This window comes from Leuresthes tenuis, unplaced genomic scaffold, assembly GCF_036924035.1.
Source record: "Leuresthes tenuis unplaced genomic scaffold, fLeuTen1.0.hap1 SCAF_5, whole genome shotgun sequence".
NCBI lineage: Eukaryota > Metazoa > Chordata > Actinopteri > Atheriniformes > Atherinopsidae > Leuresthes > Leuresthes tenuis.
The window spans coordinates 20,658,432-20,675,326 of NW_027325359.1; the positions used below are offsets into that span (position 1 = coordinate 20,658,432).

Here is a 16,895-nt window from a genome sequence, read left to right on the forward strand (position 1 = left end):
TCCTATTACTCCTTGTGATCAAAGCTATTTTTCAGTTATTGTCAATATGCAAACTATCTGGAAACCTAATTCAAAGGGTTACTGGACTTCAAATGTAACATTTGAAGTCCAGTAACCCTTCAAATGTTCCCTTCCATTTGTGCTCTTCACTGCTTGAATGCTTGCTGACACATATTAAAAACATTCACAAAAAGCTACACCAGTGTCAGAAGAAATTCAATCTAAAAGTGAAACATATTTGCTAAAAACATTGCCGGCTGTTCAAAGTAGTGATATGCCAAGGCGACCGCTTTATTAGTCGGGGAAGCCAGCTTCCAAATTCATAAGGTGGTTGTGTGTACATCCACAGCAAAATTCTGACCTTGTTCTACCAAATACATTATGCTGATTATGTGTTTACATGAGTTGCAGATGGGATATTCCATTCATATTCCGGTTTACTTGTAACAGCATATACATTGATTAATGACTCATCCACATTATATTTTCCTACACAATTACAATGTGTGCACCCATCCCAAGTCTCAGTTATATCCATATCATTCAAAACACAGAGCAGTAGTTTACTTGTGCTACTACTTTACCTAAAAGGTTAATTTTCTTTTGGGTTACAGCCTTCCTGTTGTGCAATAAAGAATGCAGATCCAGTGTTGTGCAGCAGCAGTGTGTGTCACAAGATGATGTGAAAACTCCAACACATTTATACATGCAACTGAGGTCAGTATACTAAACATAGTTTATTCAGTCTGTTGCCATATTGTTAAATCCAAATATGACTTTATTAAGAGTCAAGGATTAGGGTAAGGGTTCAGGTAATCAGAAAATTCTGTTTACATTGAAGGTGTCTTTTTCAAATTAAGGTCTTTCACATCGTTCACATCAGAATATTGCTGTGTATGTAAATGTAGCCAGTGTCTATAGAGGGAGGTCTATAACTGTAACTAAAAACAACATACTTCACAGAATTTTAAACCAATTTTCAAAGTGAATGGTTTCTTTAATATGCATTTGTGAAACAAGAAATATGACCAGCCACTCAAGACAGTTGAAACAATAAAGCCCATCAACCACCAACATGCTCTTGGATGCAGATAGTAAGTCACATCTCAAGATTTAGTGAACACTACCTCCCAGGTGCTGGCTAGCCAACAGCAAACAAGTACAAACTACTTAGCTTTTAAAAAAAAGAAACATTATCAGTTTTAAGTCCTGATCTGTGCCAGAATCAACTTTTTTCTCATACTACAAATGTTTTGCTACAAGGAGGAAGTAAATATCCTCTGTGGAGACAGAGGAAAAGGCTGGGGAGAAAGCTAACATGTTAGCACAGCGGCCAGCTTTTGTTTGCAAAGTCAAGCTGTAATCATTAGCTGGTATCTGCTAACATAACCTCTATAAACTAAACCTGTGAGAATTGTGCCATTTACATTTTTACTTTGGGAGAATTGTTCTGTGACTAAGATTTTGCTGGCGTTCCTATTTTTATGGGGACAACAACATAATGCTATCCCTATTCTCTCTTTAAGCATAACAGCAAAATACCAAAGTCAACCACAACCCAACCCTAACTTCAACACGAAAACTGAGTTTTAGCACTAAATATACCGTATTTTGCGCACTATAAGGCTCACCTGATTATAAAACACACCCTCAATTATGGGGTCCATTTCTGTACTTAACCCATACATAAGGCGCACCTGATTATGAGGCGTATGTATTACCTAATGTTCTCTGATTGGTTTATCGCTGCCAGCACAAATGTATTACGTCCCTGTGTCAGCGGGAATTGGTCTGACGGTCAAGGACAACATCGTCGGTCATTTTTACACTTATAAACTGCACATCGGTCTGCATCACCCATCTCACACTGAAGAACAGGCACTCACTGAGACATGGGCAAAAGCATTAATGATGACACGATTCAATCGCCAAGTACAAGCTCCATACAATCTTTGCCCCATTCAGAGTGAATGGCTGGGATCTGCCTAACCCTGGATTCACACCGAATGCAAAGCGAGCGACAGAAGTGGCCAGTTGCCATTATTTTCCAATGTACAATAGCGAAGAGGCGCGGCAAAAGTGAACGTGGCGGTGAGCAGCGTGAAGGGAGAGCGGTTAGTGATGCGGAGGGGGCTTAATGCTTGGCGCTCCCCGCGGTAAATTCAAAATGGCGGTATCCGTGACAGATTTTGGAATCCGGTGCGCATATGTGTGCACCGGATTACAAAATCTGTCCATGGCCGTTTTTTGTGGAAAATTTAAGGCTTTTAGGTGCGCCTTATGGTGCGGAAAATACAGTACATACTTTTTTAAAATTTAGATTCAGCTATAAAAGATGGAAAGACAGTCGGACACACCTGACAATTGCCTGTGTATTGTTTGGGACCACAGGACACGACAGGAAGAGTTGTGGGCCCAGCAGAGCCTCATGGGTCCCCAGATGGGACAGACAGGCATTAAGCTGTTGCCAAACCTGGCTCACCCACAACACTGACTGCTCCATGACACCGTCAGGTGACCAAACTCCTGTCCCAATCTGGAGGAGAGATAGAGGAGAAAAATATTAAAAATGTTCCTCCTTTTTATTCTGCTGAGGAAAATAGCTGAAATGAAACAAAGTAACAAAAGATAGGGAACATCACAAGTTTTCAAGAATCTGGATCATAAAGCCTGCTTGACAACATAAAAGATTTCTCCTCATCTGTCTTGCTGACTGAAACAGGACCATTCAAGCTCACTTGGTTATTTTTCATATTTTGTTTTCTTGAAAAAAAAAAAGAACAACCATAAACACTGAATCAAGCAAAATTGCATTATGTGTCATCTCTGTGGCAGCTTCAGCTACTCCTTTGACTGACCTTACAGAGCAGCTTCCTGCGCAGGTGCCTTCCCAGAAGACCATGCAGTGGCTCCTGGTCCCAGCGAAGAGTCACCCAGCGGAAATGCTGCTGGAGGCGGAGCTCTGATCCCTGTAGTCTGGGCTTTGACAGTGTTGCAATCAAGAAGTTGTCCTCACAAAAGTGGTGGGGACCTGAGGGATGAATAAAAATGGAGGGATGTTTATTTGGTGAATAATTGTCACATATGTTAAAAAAGGACAGTTAAAGAATTTTTCACAACATGTAATTCAATTCAATTCAATTCAATTTTATTTATATAGTGCCAGATTACAACAATTGTCATCTCAAGGCACTTAAGTAATATAGTCCAATTCAAGCCAATTGGAATTCAATTCATTGTAATCATAATCCAATTAATTCATATAGAGCCAATTAAAAAATTAATATCCTAGCTAAGGAAACCAACAGATTGCACCGAAACTTGTCTTCAGTCCAATCTCCCGTCCTGAGCGTGCCTGTGGCGACTGTGGAAAGGAACGACTCCCTTTTAACAGGAAGAAACCTCTGGCAGAACCAGACTCAGGAAGGGTGGCCATCCGCCTCGACCAGCTGGGGTTTGAGAAGACAGAAAAGAGGCGGGAAAAACACCATAACGCCATTCAAAGGATATCTGTTGGAACAGGGAAACACAAGTTAATAACCACAATAATGTCACATGTACATAAAATCAATTGTGAAATTAAACAGGGGGAAAAAGAGAGCAAAGTGAGGAAAGGTGTGACAGATGAGGTCCCCCAGCAGTCTAAGCCTATAGCAGCTTAACTATGGGATGTTTCAGGATTACCTGAGCCATCCCTAACTATAAGCTTTATCAAAAAGGAAAGTTTTAAGCCTAATCTTAAAAGTGGAAAGGGTGTCTGCTTCCCGGACATTTACTGGCAGCCTATTCCACAAGAGAGGGGCCTGATAACTGAAGGCTCTACCTCCCATTCTACTTTTAGAAACTCTGGGAACAACAAGTAAACCTGCAGTTTGGGAGCGAAGTGCTCTGTTAGGAAAATATCTTACAATGAGATCTTTAAGATATGATGGAGCTCGGTCATTAAGAGCTTTATATGTGAGAAGAAGAATCTTAAATTCTATTCTGAATTTAACAGGGAGCCAATGAAGAGAAGCTAAAACTGGAGAAACATGATCTCTCCTGTTAGTTCTCATCAGAACTCTGGCTGCAGCATTTTGGATCAGCTGGAGGCTTTTCAGAGAATATGTGGGACAGCCCAATAATAAGGAATTACAGTAGTCCAATCTTGAAGTAACAAATGCATGAACTAGTTTCTCTGCATCACCCTGAGACAGGATGTTCCTGATTTTAGCAATATTACGAATATTACGTACAATATTACGTAATGATTTGCTTGATTTACCTGAGGGTGATTCTATACACAAGGTAAAATAAAAATATAACTCAGTGCTTACTTAAAGAGGAAGTTTTTTTTTTTTAAACCTGGAACTTATTTCTGACATAAAATACGTCCATTGACTCATCGTTAACATTTTGGTGAAAGTCGGTGTCCTTCAGATGCTATTTAGAGATCCGTATATCCATATAACGTGAGTGAATGGGGCATAGACAATACAGCCTCTAAATAAGGCATTATCTGTCTTTATTTCACCAATACTATAAGACGAATGAATGAATGAATGAATGAATGCGTACTATTGCACTGTCAGTTCAAAGCTGTCGTGTTGTTGTTATTGGGGGCTTTCTACACCTGGGTCACTTGGGATAAAATCATTGACGCACGCCACTGCAGCACAGCTTATTTACTCCGTGCTCTGTGACGGTCGGCTATCATCACACAGAGTTTGTGACTGCTAGTAACATGGTTCGTGTTTGAGTACTTCAAAATTGTCCAAACATTGTCCCTTTTAAGGTAAACTATCAAAGCGATATTAAAAACGATTAAAGCTAAAAAAAAAAAAAAAAAGACTGCATGAGTGGATGAATGTTTCATTATAGCTTTTGTCTCATGAAGCACAGTCTGGCCTCTGTCATACCAGTGTTCAGGACCAGCGGTGAGGCAGAGCCCCTTTTATCCAGACTGTGGCAGATGTCTCCCAGAAGGTCTGTAAGGGATGAAACCTTCTCCAGTCCTTCCAGCAGCACCACCACACAGCGACCAGTATGACCAACTGCTACCCTGAAACCTGACCTCACCGCTGGCACCAGGAAGCCTGAGAAACGAAGAAGATAGGGGTGAAGTAAAAAATCTAAAAAGTGTTTGGTTTGTAATTACTCTTTTATGAAAATTAAAGTGTTTCAGCATTTTACAATAGGTATGTTTTACGCAAAGTGGACAGACTAATTCTAACTTAAGTGCCTAAAGTAGCACTTTTTGTTGTGTTTCAACTGAGACAGTCAAGACATTAACTGAGAAGTTAACTGAATCTAATAGTGATTGTGTAGCAGTGACATAACTGCTAGAGCGGCACAATTTTCAGGTACTTTGCCAACTCTGCAGCCAACTGTTTGTTGACATGTGAATGTCCTCAGGCTTGTAAGCTGTAAGACGACCCCCACTCAGCTAAATGTAGCTAAAAATCACCAGCAAAGATATTACATTTGGAATCAAATTGCATGTTGTAAAAAGTGAACTTTTGGAATTGTACCTGAAAGATTACTTTAGAACTAGAAAAAGCTGCGAAAAAGCAGTTTCGAAAAAACAGAAGATTTGATTTGATTTTTTAAAATCTTTTTTTTTTTTTAAATGTTTTTGAAACAGTCGTATTTCAAACTTGGCTTAATATTTGCAAACGCTGACCCATTTGGTAATAGCTGAATGTCTTGTGACCCGTTTAAAAATTGAATGGTGTCTCTAGCTGAAAATCTGCAGAAGTAGTTAGGTTGGAAAGAGGAGGAAGTTTTTAAAGAGTTGAAAGCACTTTCCATTCATGTGAATGAGGAACAAAGTTGAATCAAAGTTGAATAGTTTAAAAAGTGTAGAAGTTAGGAACACCAAAAGTCATAGCAGTAATCTCCTGAAAGAGCTGAACGTTTTGATACCAAAATTGTAGAAATCGGTGAAAGATTGCAGGAGTGGTTGAGCAGCGAAAAACGTACGGAATAATAATAATAAAGAGAAACAGGAAAACAATAGTGAGAATGCCTTAAAGAATTCTCACAATTATTTTATAATTAGGATCAAAAGTCTTGCTAAGTTTTCATAGATAATTAGTTTCAGCTAAAAATAAGTAATCCAAAAAAAAAGATTATATTCTGTACATGCATGTCAGCATCCACCACATATAAACCTATTAAATGAGTATGCATGTGTTTCAACAAAAATGTTTCATGTGCTTGTGTGTTTTCTCACTGCAGTTGATGAAAGTCTCCAGCAGCTGCTGTTTGGTCAGATTTTCTTCCACCTCCACCTTCACTATATCGCAGCTGATCCCTCCAGCCTCCTTCTTGGACTGGTAGAGAAAGAGAGGGAGTGAAGGAGCGGGAATATGAGTGAAGAGGCAGAAAGAGGTAAGATGGGAGCGTGTTGCCATGGAAACAAAGGAAATGTACTACTACATACAAAGGGAAATGGGGCAGGAGGAAAATTTAAATGAACACAAAAGAGCTTTTCCAGGAACATCCCTGCAATCAGCTGAGGACATTTACCTCATGTCCTTTCTTTATTTCTTAGTATGTTCTGTAGTATATCAGTATAATGCACATTTATGGACAATAATCTATTGCTAATATTATAGATTAATGATGCTAAATTGCAGAAAGAACATCAGAAATTAAAAGAAAAGAAAGACATTTACAGCGTTTCAGTTATCATTATGAAGGATGATTGGGGAAGAAGATTTATCCTTCATCACTGCCTTGAAATACAACAGACGAATGAGGACGTATCATAATTACATAGCTCCACATTGTCTCTTTCTGCTTGTGTCAGATTTCTTTGTCTCTGGAACAAACACCATAGCCATGGTAACACTACAGATGTGACACTGCAGTGACTCAAACAATGCTGATTGTTACCATTGTGCCGACAGCATTCATGGAAAACACAAGAAACTTGTGCTAGAGAAAACTCCCTGTAAGCTGGATTTTTTTTTACTCATTTTGTCTCTCATAGTTGAGGTATACCTTGGATGAAAATTACAGGCCTCTCTCATCTTTTTAAGTGAACTTGCACAATTGGTGGTTGACTAAATACTTTTTTGCCACACTGTATTCCCAGCCTTGTGACAAATGGGGAGTTCAATCCCCAGAACCTAATACCCCTATTAAAAATCTAATACTCCTTTCCTCCATACTCTACAGCTTTTTCCAACTAAGCTTTTTCTTCTCTAAGCCTTCCCAATTCAACTACTGTCCCTGCTTAACCTGAGCCACTGCCTTTGTACTCCTTAACATTTCCTCCTGTCTACGTTCAACAACTTCCTTTCTCTTCTCCTTGGGACCTGCTCTACTTCACACCGGTTTGCCTGGGCTAAGCCCCAAGCCTCCCCAGCCTATTTGAACATACCCATCTCTGTATGTCTAAGAGTTGCTTCTGCCTCCTGAGCTGCCAATCTTGGATTCCATTTCCTCCCCTTGGTGGGATTTAGAACCACCTCACAACTACCACATCTTTATTCCCAGCTAACAGGAGCTTTGTCCTAACTTTAGTACATTTAAACTCCTCTACTAGACTAGATACTGGGAGCTGGAGTATGCCTTTCCCATACAGTGCCACAGTACTTAAGCATCCAGGAACACCTAGCCACTTCCTAATGTAAAAGCTAACTAATTTTTCCATTTTTTCTGCAACAGATAATGGAATCTCATACACATACAGTGGCCATATCAACCCAGGAAAAAATCCAAACTGCAGACACCACAGCTTCAACTTTCCTGGAAGCCCTGATTTATCTATGCTATCCATTCCCTCAGCAACATCTTTCCTAAACTGCACTGCTTACTCTACATTGTTCATGTCTGCCTGGTACCACCTACCTAAACTCTTTACTGCCTTTTCCCTAATTATTGGAATTTTTTCTTCATCTATTAAAAAGTTTCTATCACTTAATTTTCCTCTACTTATTGAGATACTTCTGGACTTTGTAGGTATGATTTTCATACCAGCCCACTTTAAATTTTTATTAAGTCTCTCAAGTATTCTCTTTATACATGGCACAGTTGTAGTCATCAATGTCATATCATCCATGTAGGCCCTAATTTGTGTAAGGCGTATGCCATCCTGACGTCTCTCTCCACCTACAACCCACTTGGAAGCTCTAATAATTGTTCCCATTGCCATTGTAAATGCTAATTGAGAAGTCGTACACCCTGCCATAATGCCTATTTCGAGCCTCTGCCAACCTGTTGTGAAACCTGCTGTACTTAGGCACAGTCTAATATCCTGAAAATATGCTCATACTAAGTTAACATCTACTACAGGCACATAACCAAATGCTTTCCAAATAAGGCGATATGTTTTTTTTCTCAATCTTGGCTGTCTGAATCTGATGCCAAATAATGCTGGCATTCCTGCCTTCTGCACAGTAGTATCTATTAAGCTATCATTTTCTAAATAACTAGCTAATCTGTGCAACTACATATAAAGAAAATCTTTCCCTTTACATTTAGGAGAGAGATTGTCCAGAACTGACTAAGGTCAGAGGACTCTTTGTCCTTTGGAATAAGAACACCTCCTGTCCTACGCCATGCTCTAAGAATTAACTGTTTCTCCCAAACTGTTCTTAAATGCATCCACAAAAACTTTTATAAACCCAGTGGGTTTTTTTTTAAGTCCATTTGGCCCTGGGGCAGATGAAGCCTTTGCATGCTTGACTACCTCAACCTCTTTCCACCTAGGTGGTCTCACATCCATCTTATGAGCTGTCTCTCCTAATGGTGGCATGTTAGGAGGACCTACTACTCTACACTGCTCAAGATCTGAATATGTATTTCTTAAATACTCTTCCACCTCTGACTTTGTTGCCTTAAGCTGTCCTCCCTTTTCCTGGTTAAAAAATGCAGTCCTTACATGTTATTTCTTCTTTCTCTTTTTCTTAAGATATTCAGCCCTTCTGAGTTTTGCTTGTCTGCTTCTCAATTCTTCCTGCAAAACATTAATTCCCTCCCTCTCTTCCTCTGTAGCTCTTTTCAATTGCTTTCTTAAATTTCTTTCCTTAACCAATTTCTCCATCTCTCTTTGCCGTCTAGACTTAACTAAATTTACTCTTTCAACCCTCTTTCTATCTTCTACTCCAAATCTTTCTACACCACAGGAGTAAATTATATCCCATCTTCTTTAGCCTATCGCTTACATTTCCTCCTAACCTACTTAATATTATCGACAAATCTTTATTGACTACCTCCCATTCTTTGTTGCTATTTACCCTAGGCCACTTAACTCTAGCTTTCTGTTCCATATTTCTCTCTCTAACTGGCCTATTCACCTCAGTTTCTGCTGCATCCCTTCTTAGAACCTCTTCCTCCACCTCTGTAGCTGTGTTATTGATATCCTTCGGACTGTGGTTTTCTACCTGCCGCTGGACTTCATTCGACTTACTCGATTGACTTCTTAAAAAGTACTGATCGATGTGGCCGCACTGCCCTTCTTTTACAACACATCTCTTTCTTCCCTAATGCATTTTAAGGCCTCTAACTGAGGTTACTTTCTGCCAGCCACAAGGACAAACCTGGAGCTTATTTCCCTCTTGCTTACCACTTTTATTTTCTCCAGCTACGCTCTCTTTCCTCTGAGAACTATTCTGCTCAGCTCTAACCCTAGAGAATAGTTCCGTGCCCCTATCCTTCACTGAGTCACATCCCCAACTCATAGTCATGTTCGTTCCAGTGTCAGTTGCCATGCAGTCTGCCTGTGAGTAATCTTCCGCCCCTGCTCTCACTGACCTAATGAGTATTCTCCTTAATTTACTTGTAGTTTATGCTGGTTGTAACAACGCTGCTAGGCCTTGCTACTGCTACCATGGATTGCTAGTCTTTGCCTCCTGTCAGCTGTCTTTCTAATCTGTCACATGGTCTTCCCCTTGTTGCCAGCTGCCTTATTCACAGCAGCCACTAGTTAAGATAGATTTGGATTTAAGTAAAACACAAGAAACTTGTGCTAGAGATAAAATGGACCTGACTCTATATATATCCTATATATATATATCCTATAATCCTTATATAGACCAGTGAGCAGTGCTGACTAATATGTCATTGGGGTCATCAGGTGGTTGACAGAAACTGTTAACAATGACAATGTCATCATTAATGATTTGACAGTTCCACTATAGGAGGTCTCTTGTTGTAGTCAAGTCTCTGAAATGCAGATGTACTGAAGCAACAGTGGCTAGCTTCACAGCACTGAGAGAAATGACACGACTGTTTTCATGCAATTTCTCTTATTGCATCACCCTGTGCAAAAAAGTTTTTTTTTTCCTTCAAAAAGGTAAACCTTTCCCAAAATTCTTCATGTCAAACCTCTCACAAAGAAAAAGAAGCTCATATTTTCATTCAAATAATAACTGAATTTGCTTTGAAGAGACCTAACTTCACCTGCTTTTGTTCTCTCATTCACTCAAGCATCAACATGACTCGCTTTGGTCAGGTGTTTAAATTGAACCATTACGCTCTAGTGACATTGTAGCTTTGAGTGTTGGTGTTTGAAGGCTGGTGGATGTACCTTGATACAACGAGCAACTACACTGGCAATGTACTCCTGACAGCAGCCCTCCAGCCCGTGAAAGATTAGATTGCCATACTGCTCCACCTAGACCAAGACCGAGAAACCGATGACAGATGAACAGACATGATGAACTGAAACAAAAAGTGAGTTATATATACAGCAAAAAGTGAGTTATATATACACCTCTGTAACCCACAAATTATTTTTTAAAAATGCATTAAATCTTACTCAATTTCTATTTACTAATAATAAAATACTTCAATTTTTCTTGAAGGATCAAACCAAACCCAAACCAAACCAAAACAACTTTGAGCTTAGATTTTATTCCGTTCTATGTTTCCATTCGTTTTAGATCACTCTCTATTTGGCACAGCCAGCAGGGGGCAGTGCAGCTGCTAGAAATCGGTGAACAATGATTCCCTGTCTGTCCATTTCCTTTCATCCTGCCCATCATCTCCTCCTCTTTCTTAACCATTTCTCTTGATGCAAGCTTCTCACTCCCCATCCCAATTGTCCATGTCTCCTTCAGCCAATCCCTCACAGTCCTTTCTGTGTATTTGCATGAAAGTACACATGCATGCGTTAGTGCATGTGCTTACCAGGCGGACGCAATTGTGCAGCAGTGGCAGGGGGAAGAGGGATTCTAGAGCCAATTCATCAAGGCAAGACTCAGACAGACCTGTCAAAAACACACACACAAATAAACCCTCAAATTCTCTCCGATTTATGTGCTCAGTATGAGACTTCAACTGAACCTGTACCCTGCAGTAAGACTGTCCTGAAATTAATAAAAGTGCAGGCTCGATGCACACATTTAACATTTAACTTGTCAAAGTTAACTTGTCATTACTCAGCTAAGGGCCTGTGATATATTAAATATAGCACAACAGAATTAGGGAATGTTAAGTATGGGTATTTGTTCACTTCACTCTCAGGGGTCTGAGTCCATTTTGGTCGTTTTTGAATACTTTTGATTTTGCTTTTATATACCACAAAAAAAAAAAAGTTTGCCATACCCATGCTGGGTATCATTTTTTCAGCACAACTTCATCTATATGATCTGATAATTATTTTTCACTTTGACATACTTTATTAACACATTGGGCCCAAAAAATACACAGAAAATATAAAATCCGAATTGAAAAAATATACTATTTATTACAATAAAAAACATGCTCAATTAACTGTTTTGGAACTTGAAATAGTAAACATAAATGTAAAATTGAAAAAAAATAATACTTTAATACTTTATACAAATATTTACCATAAAAAGCATATATATTTATAGGCGTTTTTTACCTTGTCACCTGCAAGTCCTCAAAACAAAGTAAGTGCAAAATTATACAGAGAGCTACACCAGTGCTTTGTATTCCCAGAGTCTCAAATAGCTACTCCAAGAGTTCCAAATAGTACAAAATGTAAGATAAGAAGTAAAATTGAGATGTAATCAAACTATATACAAATATTTAAATCTATATACAATGGGACAATTTTTTTTCTTTATCTGTGCCACTTTCCAAAACAGTTTCTGTCCACTATGAGACAAAGCGCCACATCACAGGACTGGCACTTCCAGGGAGTGAGGTTTATTTTTTTATCCACCTGGTGCAAGTGTAGGCAACTCCTGCAGCCTTGTGTGGCTTTCAGGCTGGCATCTATTACCAGTCAATGGGATGCGATCTGACCACGCCGGCGTAATCATAGACCTCAGAGGGTTAATGCTTTTCCATGTCAACTGCTGCAAGAATGCTGCCCTGATAACAGATGAACAATTTGCCCTAATTCCACCTTTTCTCTCCAATGTGTCCAAATAATTTCTGCAGCACAATTGATGTATCTTAGACTTTGCTTGTTTTAAAAGCAAACATGATTTTTAGTCAGCAAAAATGACATCTCATATGCGCAAAATATCCACTGTTTTCTGTAAAAAGATAAATTTGCATTCATTGATACACATCCACTCTCCAGACAAGCAATAATTTTGTCATCTTCACAAATACAGTATATATAGTGTTTAGATTTTATCGCTGAAACATATCTTCTCATAGTTGAGTGACAAACTTAATACTGTTACTTATAGCCTTCAGGAATAGAATGACAACAGTGTGTCATGTGTGTATAATCCTTTTTTGTCTGTCACTGATAAGAGTGACAGACTAAAGTGCAGAACATTTCTTGGTCTATCACTGCAATGGATGCCTGAGTCAAGACTAATCCCACAAACACACAAAAGCACCCCAATTCCCGAGTGAACACAGGAGGTGGAAAACTCAGCTGCTGCTCTGCCTGATTTATATGGTGACAGTCGATTTTCCTGTCTCACTGAGATGAAAAATACAGAGGAAGCAATTGGAGAAACAGAGGCACAAAAACAGAAACAGACTGTCTGCTGCTCAGTGCTGCTGCAGTGACTCATCTGTAATCTCTAACTGCTGACTGGGTACAGTTCTGGTTTGATTTCAAAGAGTGTTCTGGTCCCAGTTATTTCTTTATAATGGCATTTTTTTTTTTTCATTTAAGATTAGCATTCTTATTGATAAAAGTTCAGCACCAAAAAGCACTGAAAGCTAACTTCAGAGATTAAAAGGTAAATTGTTTGACACAGCAGAAACCACTGATTTGGTAAAAGAACACCACTATAAAATGCAAATACATTTGCAAAAGAGCATACATGAAGAGACAGGGACAGTTGTAGATGGGTTATTTTAGAATGAGTCAAGTTTCAATGTACATGTATCTGATGCTGGGAAGGCAGGGAGGAATTCAAACAAGACAGCACTATGGTTACAGTCTGTTCAGGACATAGGTGGTTTTACAACAGTCTTGAAGGAATTCCTCAGTCACACCGCGGTGAGGTCAAGTAGGGTTTTTGTCCTGTCTCCATGTTTTGTCTTGTCATTTCCTGTTTTATTTTGAAAGATTAACTCTCCTCTTGTTTCAGGTCATTTGCCCTTCCTCATGTGTCACCATTCGAATCGTCTTCCGTGATTCCTGATTGTGTCCACCTGTTTCCCACTGCTCTCATGTGTCTTATAGTTTGCGTCTCCCTTTGTCTTCTTCTTCATCTGAGTCCTCTTTAAAGTCCAGGTCTGACAATTCCCAGATGTGCTGAGCACTTGTTGTCTGCTTTGCCTTCACTCTGAGGTCCAACTCAACCATCTCAATTGATATTTGAGCAATTCTTGGTCAAATAGCCCTTACATAGCCCAGTGTGTCATTGGCCTGTTGGAAAATGACTGATGGCCCCGCTAAGGACAAACCAAATGTAATGCCATGTCACTGCAGAATGCTGTGGTAGCAATGCTAGTTAAGTGTGCTTTGGATTTTTAATGAAAAACCAACAGAGTCACCAGCAAAGCACCCCCTTACAATGACATCTCCTCCTCCTTGTTTCACAGTGGGAATCATGAAAACCATGAAATCTATATGTAGAAACCATCTGCTCACCTTTTCTGGGTCTCACAAAGACATGGAGGGTGGAACCAAAAATCGCAAATTTGGACTCATCAAACAAAACGACCAATTTCAACTGGTCTAATGTCCAATCCTTCTGTTTCTTGGTCCAAGAAATTCTCTTTTTTGTGTTGTTCTTCCTCATAAGTGGCTTCTTTGCAGCAATTCGACCATGAAAGCCTGGTTCATGCAGTCTCTTCTGAACAGTTGATGTTGAGATGTGTCTCTGCTACTTGAACTCTGTGAAGCATTTATGAGTTAACTCTTGTTCTGCTTTTCCTGGGGCAGTCCTCATAAGAGCCAGTTTCATCATAGTGTTTGATGGTCTTTGTGACTGCACTTGAGGATACGTTCAAAGCTCTTAAGATTTTCCGGATTGACTGACCTTCATGTCTTAAAGTAATGGTGGACTGTCATTTCTCTTTACTTAGTTGAGTGGTTCTTCCCATAATATGGATTGGAATAGTAGTCAAATAGGGCTTTTCACTGTGTAGACTTTTTTTTTAACCAACCTTAGCTCTGCACAACACAAGTGATGATCAGAAAGCACTGGTTCTGAATTATTCCTGAACTTGATCTTAAGTGTAAGTCCCACCCGTGCTAAAAAAGGTTTACAGAAATCTTTCTTTTGAAATCCTGTTCATGTTGTTAATTTTGCACCATGGTGTGCCAAGTGACTACATATAGATTCTTATACAACATATAACCATGAAACATTCATAACCCTAAACATCCAGAGTCAAAGAACAAAGTCATTCTTGAAGATAAACACATTGTGACTGTCTAAATCCACAGAATATCTATGTATGCCTGGAGCACAGTACATGCTCAAAAAAAATGCCGAAGAGTACTGATGCTGTTTGATGTAGGTTTTTTCTGTTTACTGTGCTGTTTGCAGTGGTGTGTATGAAAGCGTTAAAATCGGTTCGTGAGTGGCATTTATATTTTCTGGGAATGTTCGACTGAACAAGACAATTTCATAAAATCTGCTTTTGCAAAAGTTCAGTAATGAAGATCTCTTTCCTCTCACCTGCCTATCATTCCATTCCAATTTCTGATTTTTGATGCTGTCAAATTCATCTCGTTCTTAATTTGACATCACTGTTGTCGCCTAATGGCCTTCTTGCACACTCTTTTCCCAGTTTTTTAAATCTCTCTCTGGTTCTATCATTCACTTTACAGATCGACTTTCACGCAACCCAACTCCTCCCCATCTTCCCCTCCATTTGATACCCTAGAGTCGACATTTAAACTCCCTGCCATCATAATCTCACTTTATCCTCCACCACCTTTATCAGAACCTTGCTCAGCATGACGTCCCAGTGGAGTATGATTGGAAAACATTTTCCATTTTCTTAACATCAATAAATTTTATTACTACCTTCTAACTGATTTAATCTTAGTGAACTGACAAACGTGAAGTGAGTGTGGGTCTTTCTCGCTGCATTGAACAATGTTTTAGTCAATAGTGAGCGTGTTATAAAGCTATGTGCCTGCATGGACCTTGTAATGATTTCTGCAGGCGTCACAGGAATAAATATCTTATATAAAACTAATGTTAGGACAATTACAGATTTGTGCAACTGACCCTTCGCTAAGCCCCTCCCACCAACGCCTTCTGTCCAATCATACGTTAGCAACCCTAACTATGCACAAGAGGCCAGTCAAGCTTTCGGCAGAAAGCAATATGCTGAAGCGGTGTGCATACGGGACTTGCAAGTCCGACAGTCGATATCCAAGAAGGTTTGGAGGGTGGTGTTGAATTCTTTCCTTCCCCAAGCCCAAGACGCAACAAGAAAGATGCTGGGTGCATAAAGCAGTGTGGAAGACCACACGAACAGCTGAATCCCTCCAAAATCAATAAGAGCACTTACGTTTGTTCTAAGGTATAGTGCTAGTTAGCTAACCATAGCGTTGTGTGATAAAGTTAATAAAGTTAACAAGTTTACTGATATCTTTCAGCAATTTTGAGCAATATCCTGGAGCACTGTAAACGCAAGATAGTTTATTTTAGCAAGAAATTGGCAAACAGAACGATAATGAAAGCTAACATAACGTTTAATTTAAATTTAAAGAATATTTATCGAGTTACCCTGCTGTACAAGAACTTTGTTCTTGTATGTGCTGTTTTTTTATTCGAAGTGTCAACACATGTGGTGCCTGGCGCTTACATTAGGCACATTCCCAATGTAGGAACCTTTTGCAGTTCCTATCACAGACATACAGGAACTAGGGACCACGGCCCTCAGTTCCTATAGCCATTTTAGCTCCTTCTCCGAGGCAGGGTCTTTTCTGGGTTCTATAGGAACACATATGACATAGGTGTTTGGTGGTTGGTAGCCACGCCCCTTGTCTGAAATGTTTACTCATTCGACACCGACACAACCGGCGCATGTTTAATAAGTGAAACTTAGACGTTCTCCAATTTGTCTGCAGTGCTCTGCTCTCCTTCTTTCCGTCATGAAACAAAGAAGAATCGCCTGCTGCTCGATTCTTCGTCTCCTGACTCTTGCTGTGTGCTCTTCCAGCCTCGATCTGAGATGCCTGACGTGATCGTCCATGATTAATATTATTGTCATGCAGACCATGGACATGGTGGCCTCCTCGCTCTCCATATTAGCTTCTTGGTGGTGTTGTTTTCTTCTCTCCTTACTTTCCACGGGTTTTATTTTGTTGTTGAGACGGTTGTTGAGACTGTCGCAGACGGTTGCGTCACATCAGTCCCTGTCAAGGTCCCTGACTCATGTGCGAATGCAAAATGAAACAGTTCCCCTGGGGAAGGGCAGTTCATAGAACAAAATTTGAGATGGACAGTTCTTAGAACTGCGTTCTTAGAACGTCTCTGTCCGAATACGGCTATGGAGAGCGGTGTACTTTCCACTCTATTTTGAGTTCCTTTTCGTTTGAACTTCACCAACAT

General features: G+C 39.7%; 1 protein-coding gene across 2 annotated transcripts in view; it reads right to left on the reverse strand.

Moving 5' to 3' along the window:
- cttnbp2 (cortactin binding protein 2) overlaps positions 1-16,895 on the reverse strand; it is a 128,262-nt gene that overhangs the window by 6,148 nt on the left and 105,219 nt on the right. For both annotated transcript variants that reach the window (XM_072386455.1, XM_072386454.1), the window contains exons 12-17: positions 11,122-11,201; positions 10,520-10,606; positions 6,215-6,314; positions 4,899-5,075; positions 2,859-3,031; positions 2,358-2,536 (exon numbers count right to left, since the gene is read on the reverse strand). In XM_072386455.1, coding sequence (XP_072242556.1) covers positions 2,358-2,536; positions 2,859-3,031; positions 4,899-5,075; positions 6,215-6,314; positions 10,520-10,606; positions 11,122-11,201 — 796 coding nt within the window. The remainder of the gene's footprint in view (positions 1-2,357; positions 2,537-2,858; positions 3,032-4,898; positions 5,076-6,214; positions 6,315-10,519; positions 10,607-11,121; positions 11,202-16,895) is intronic.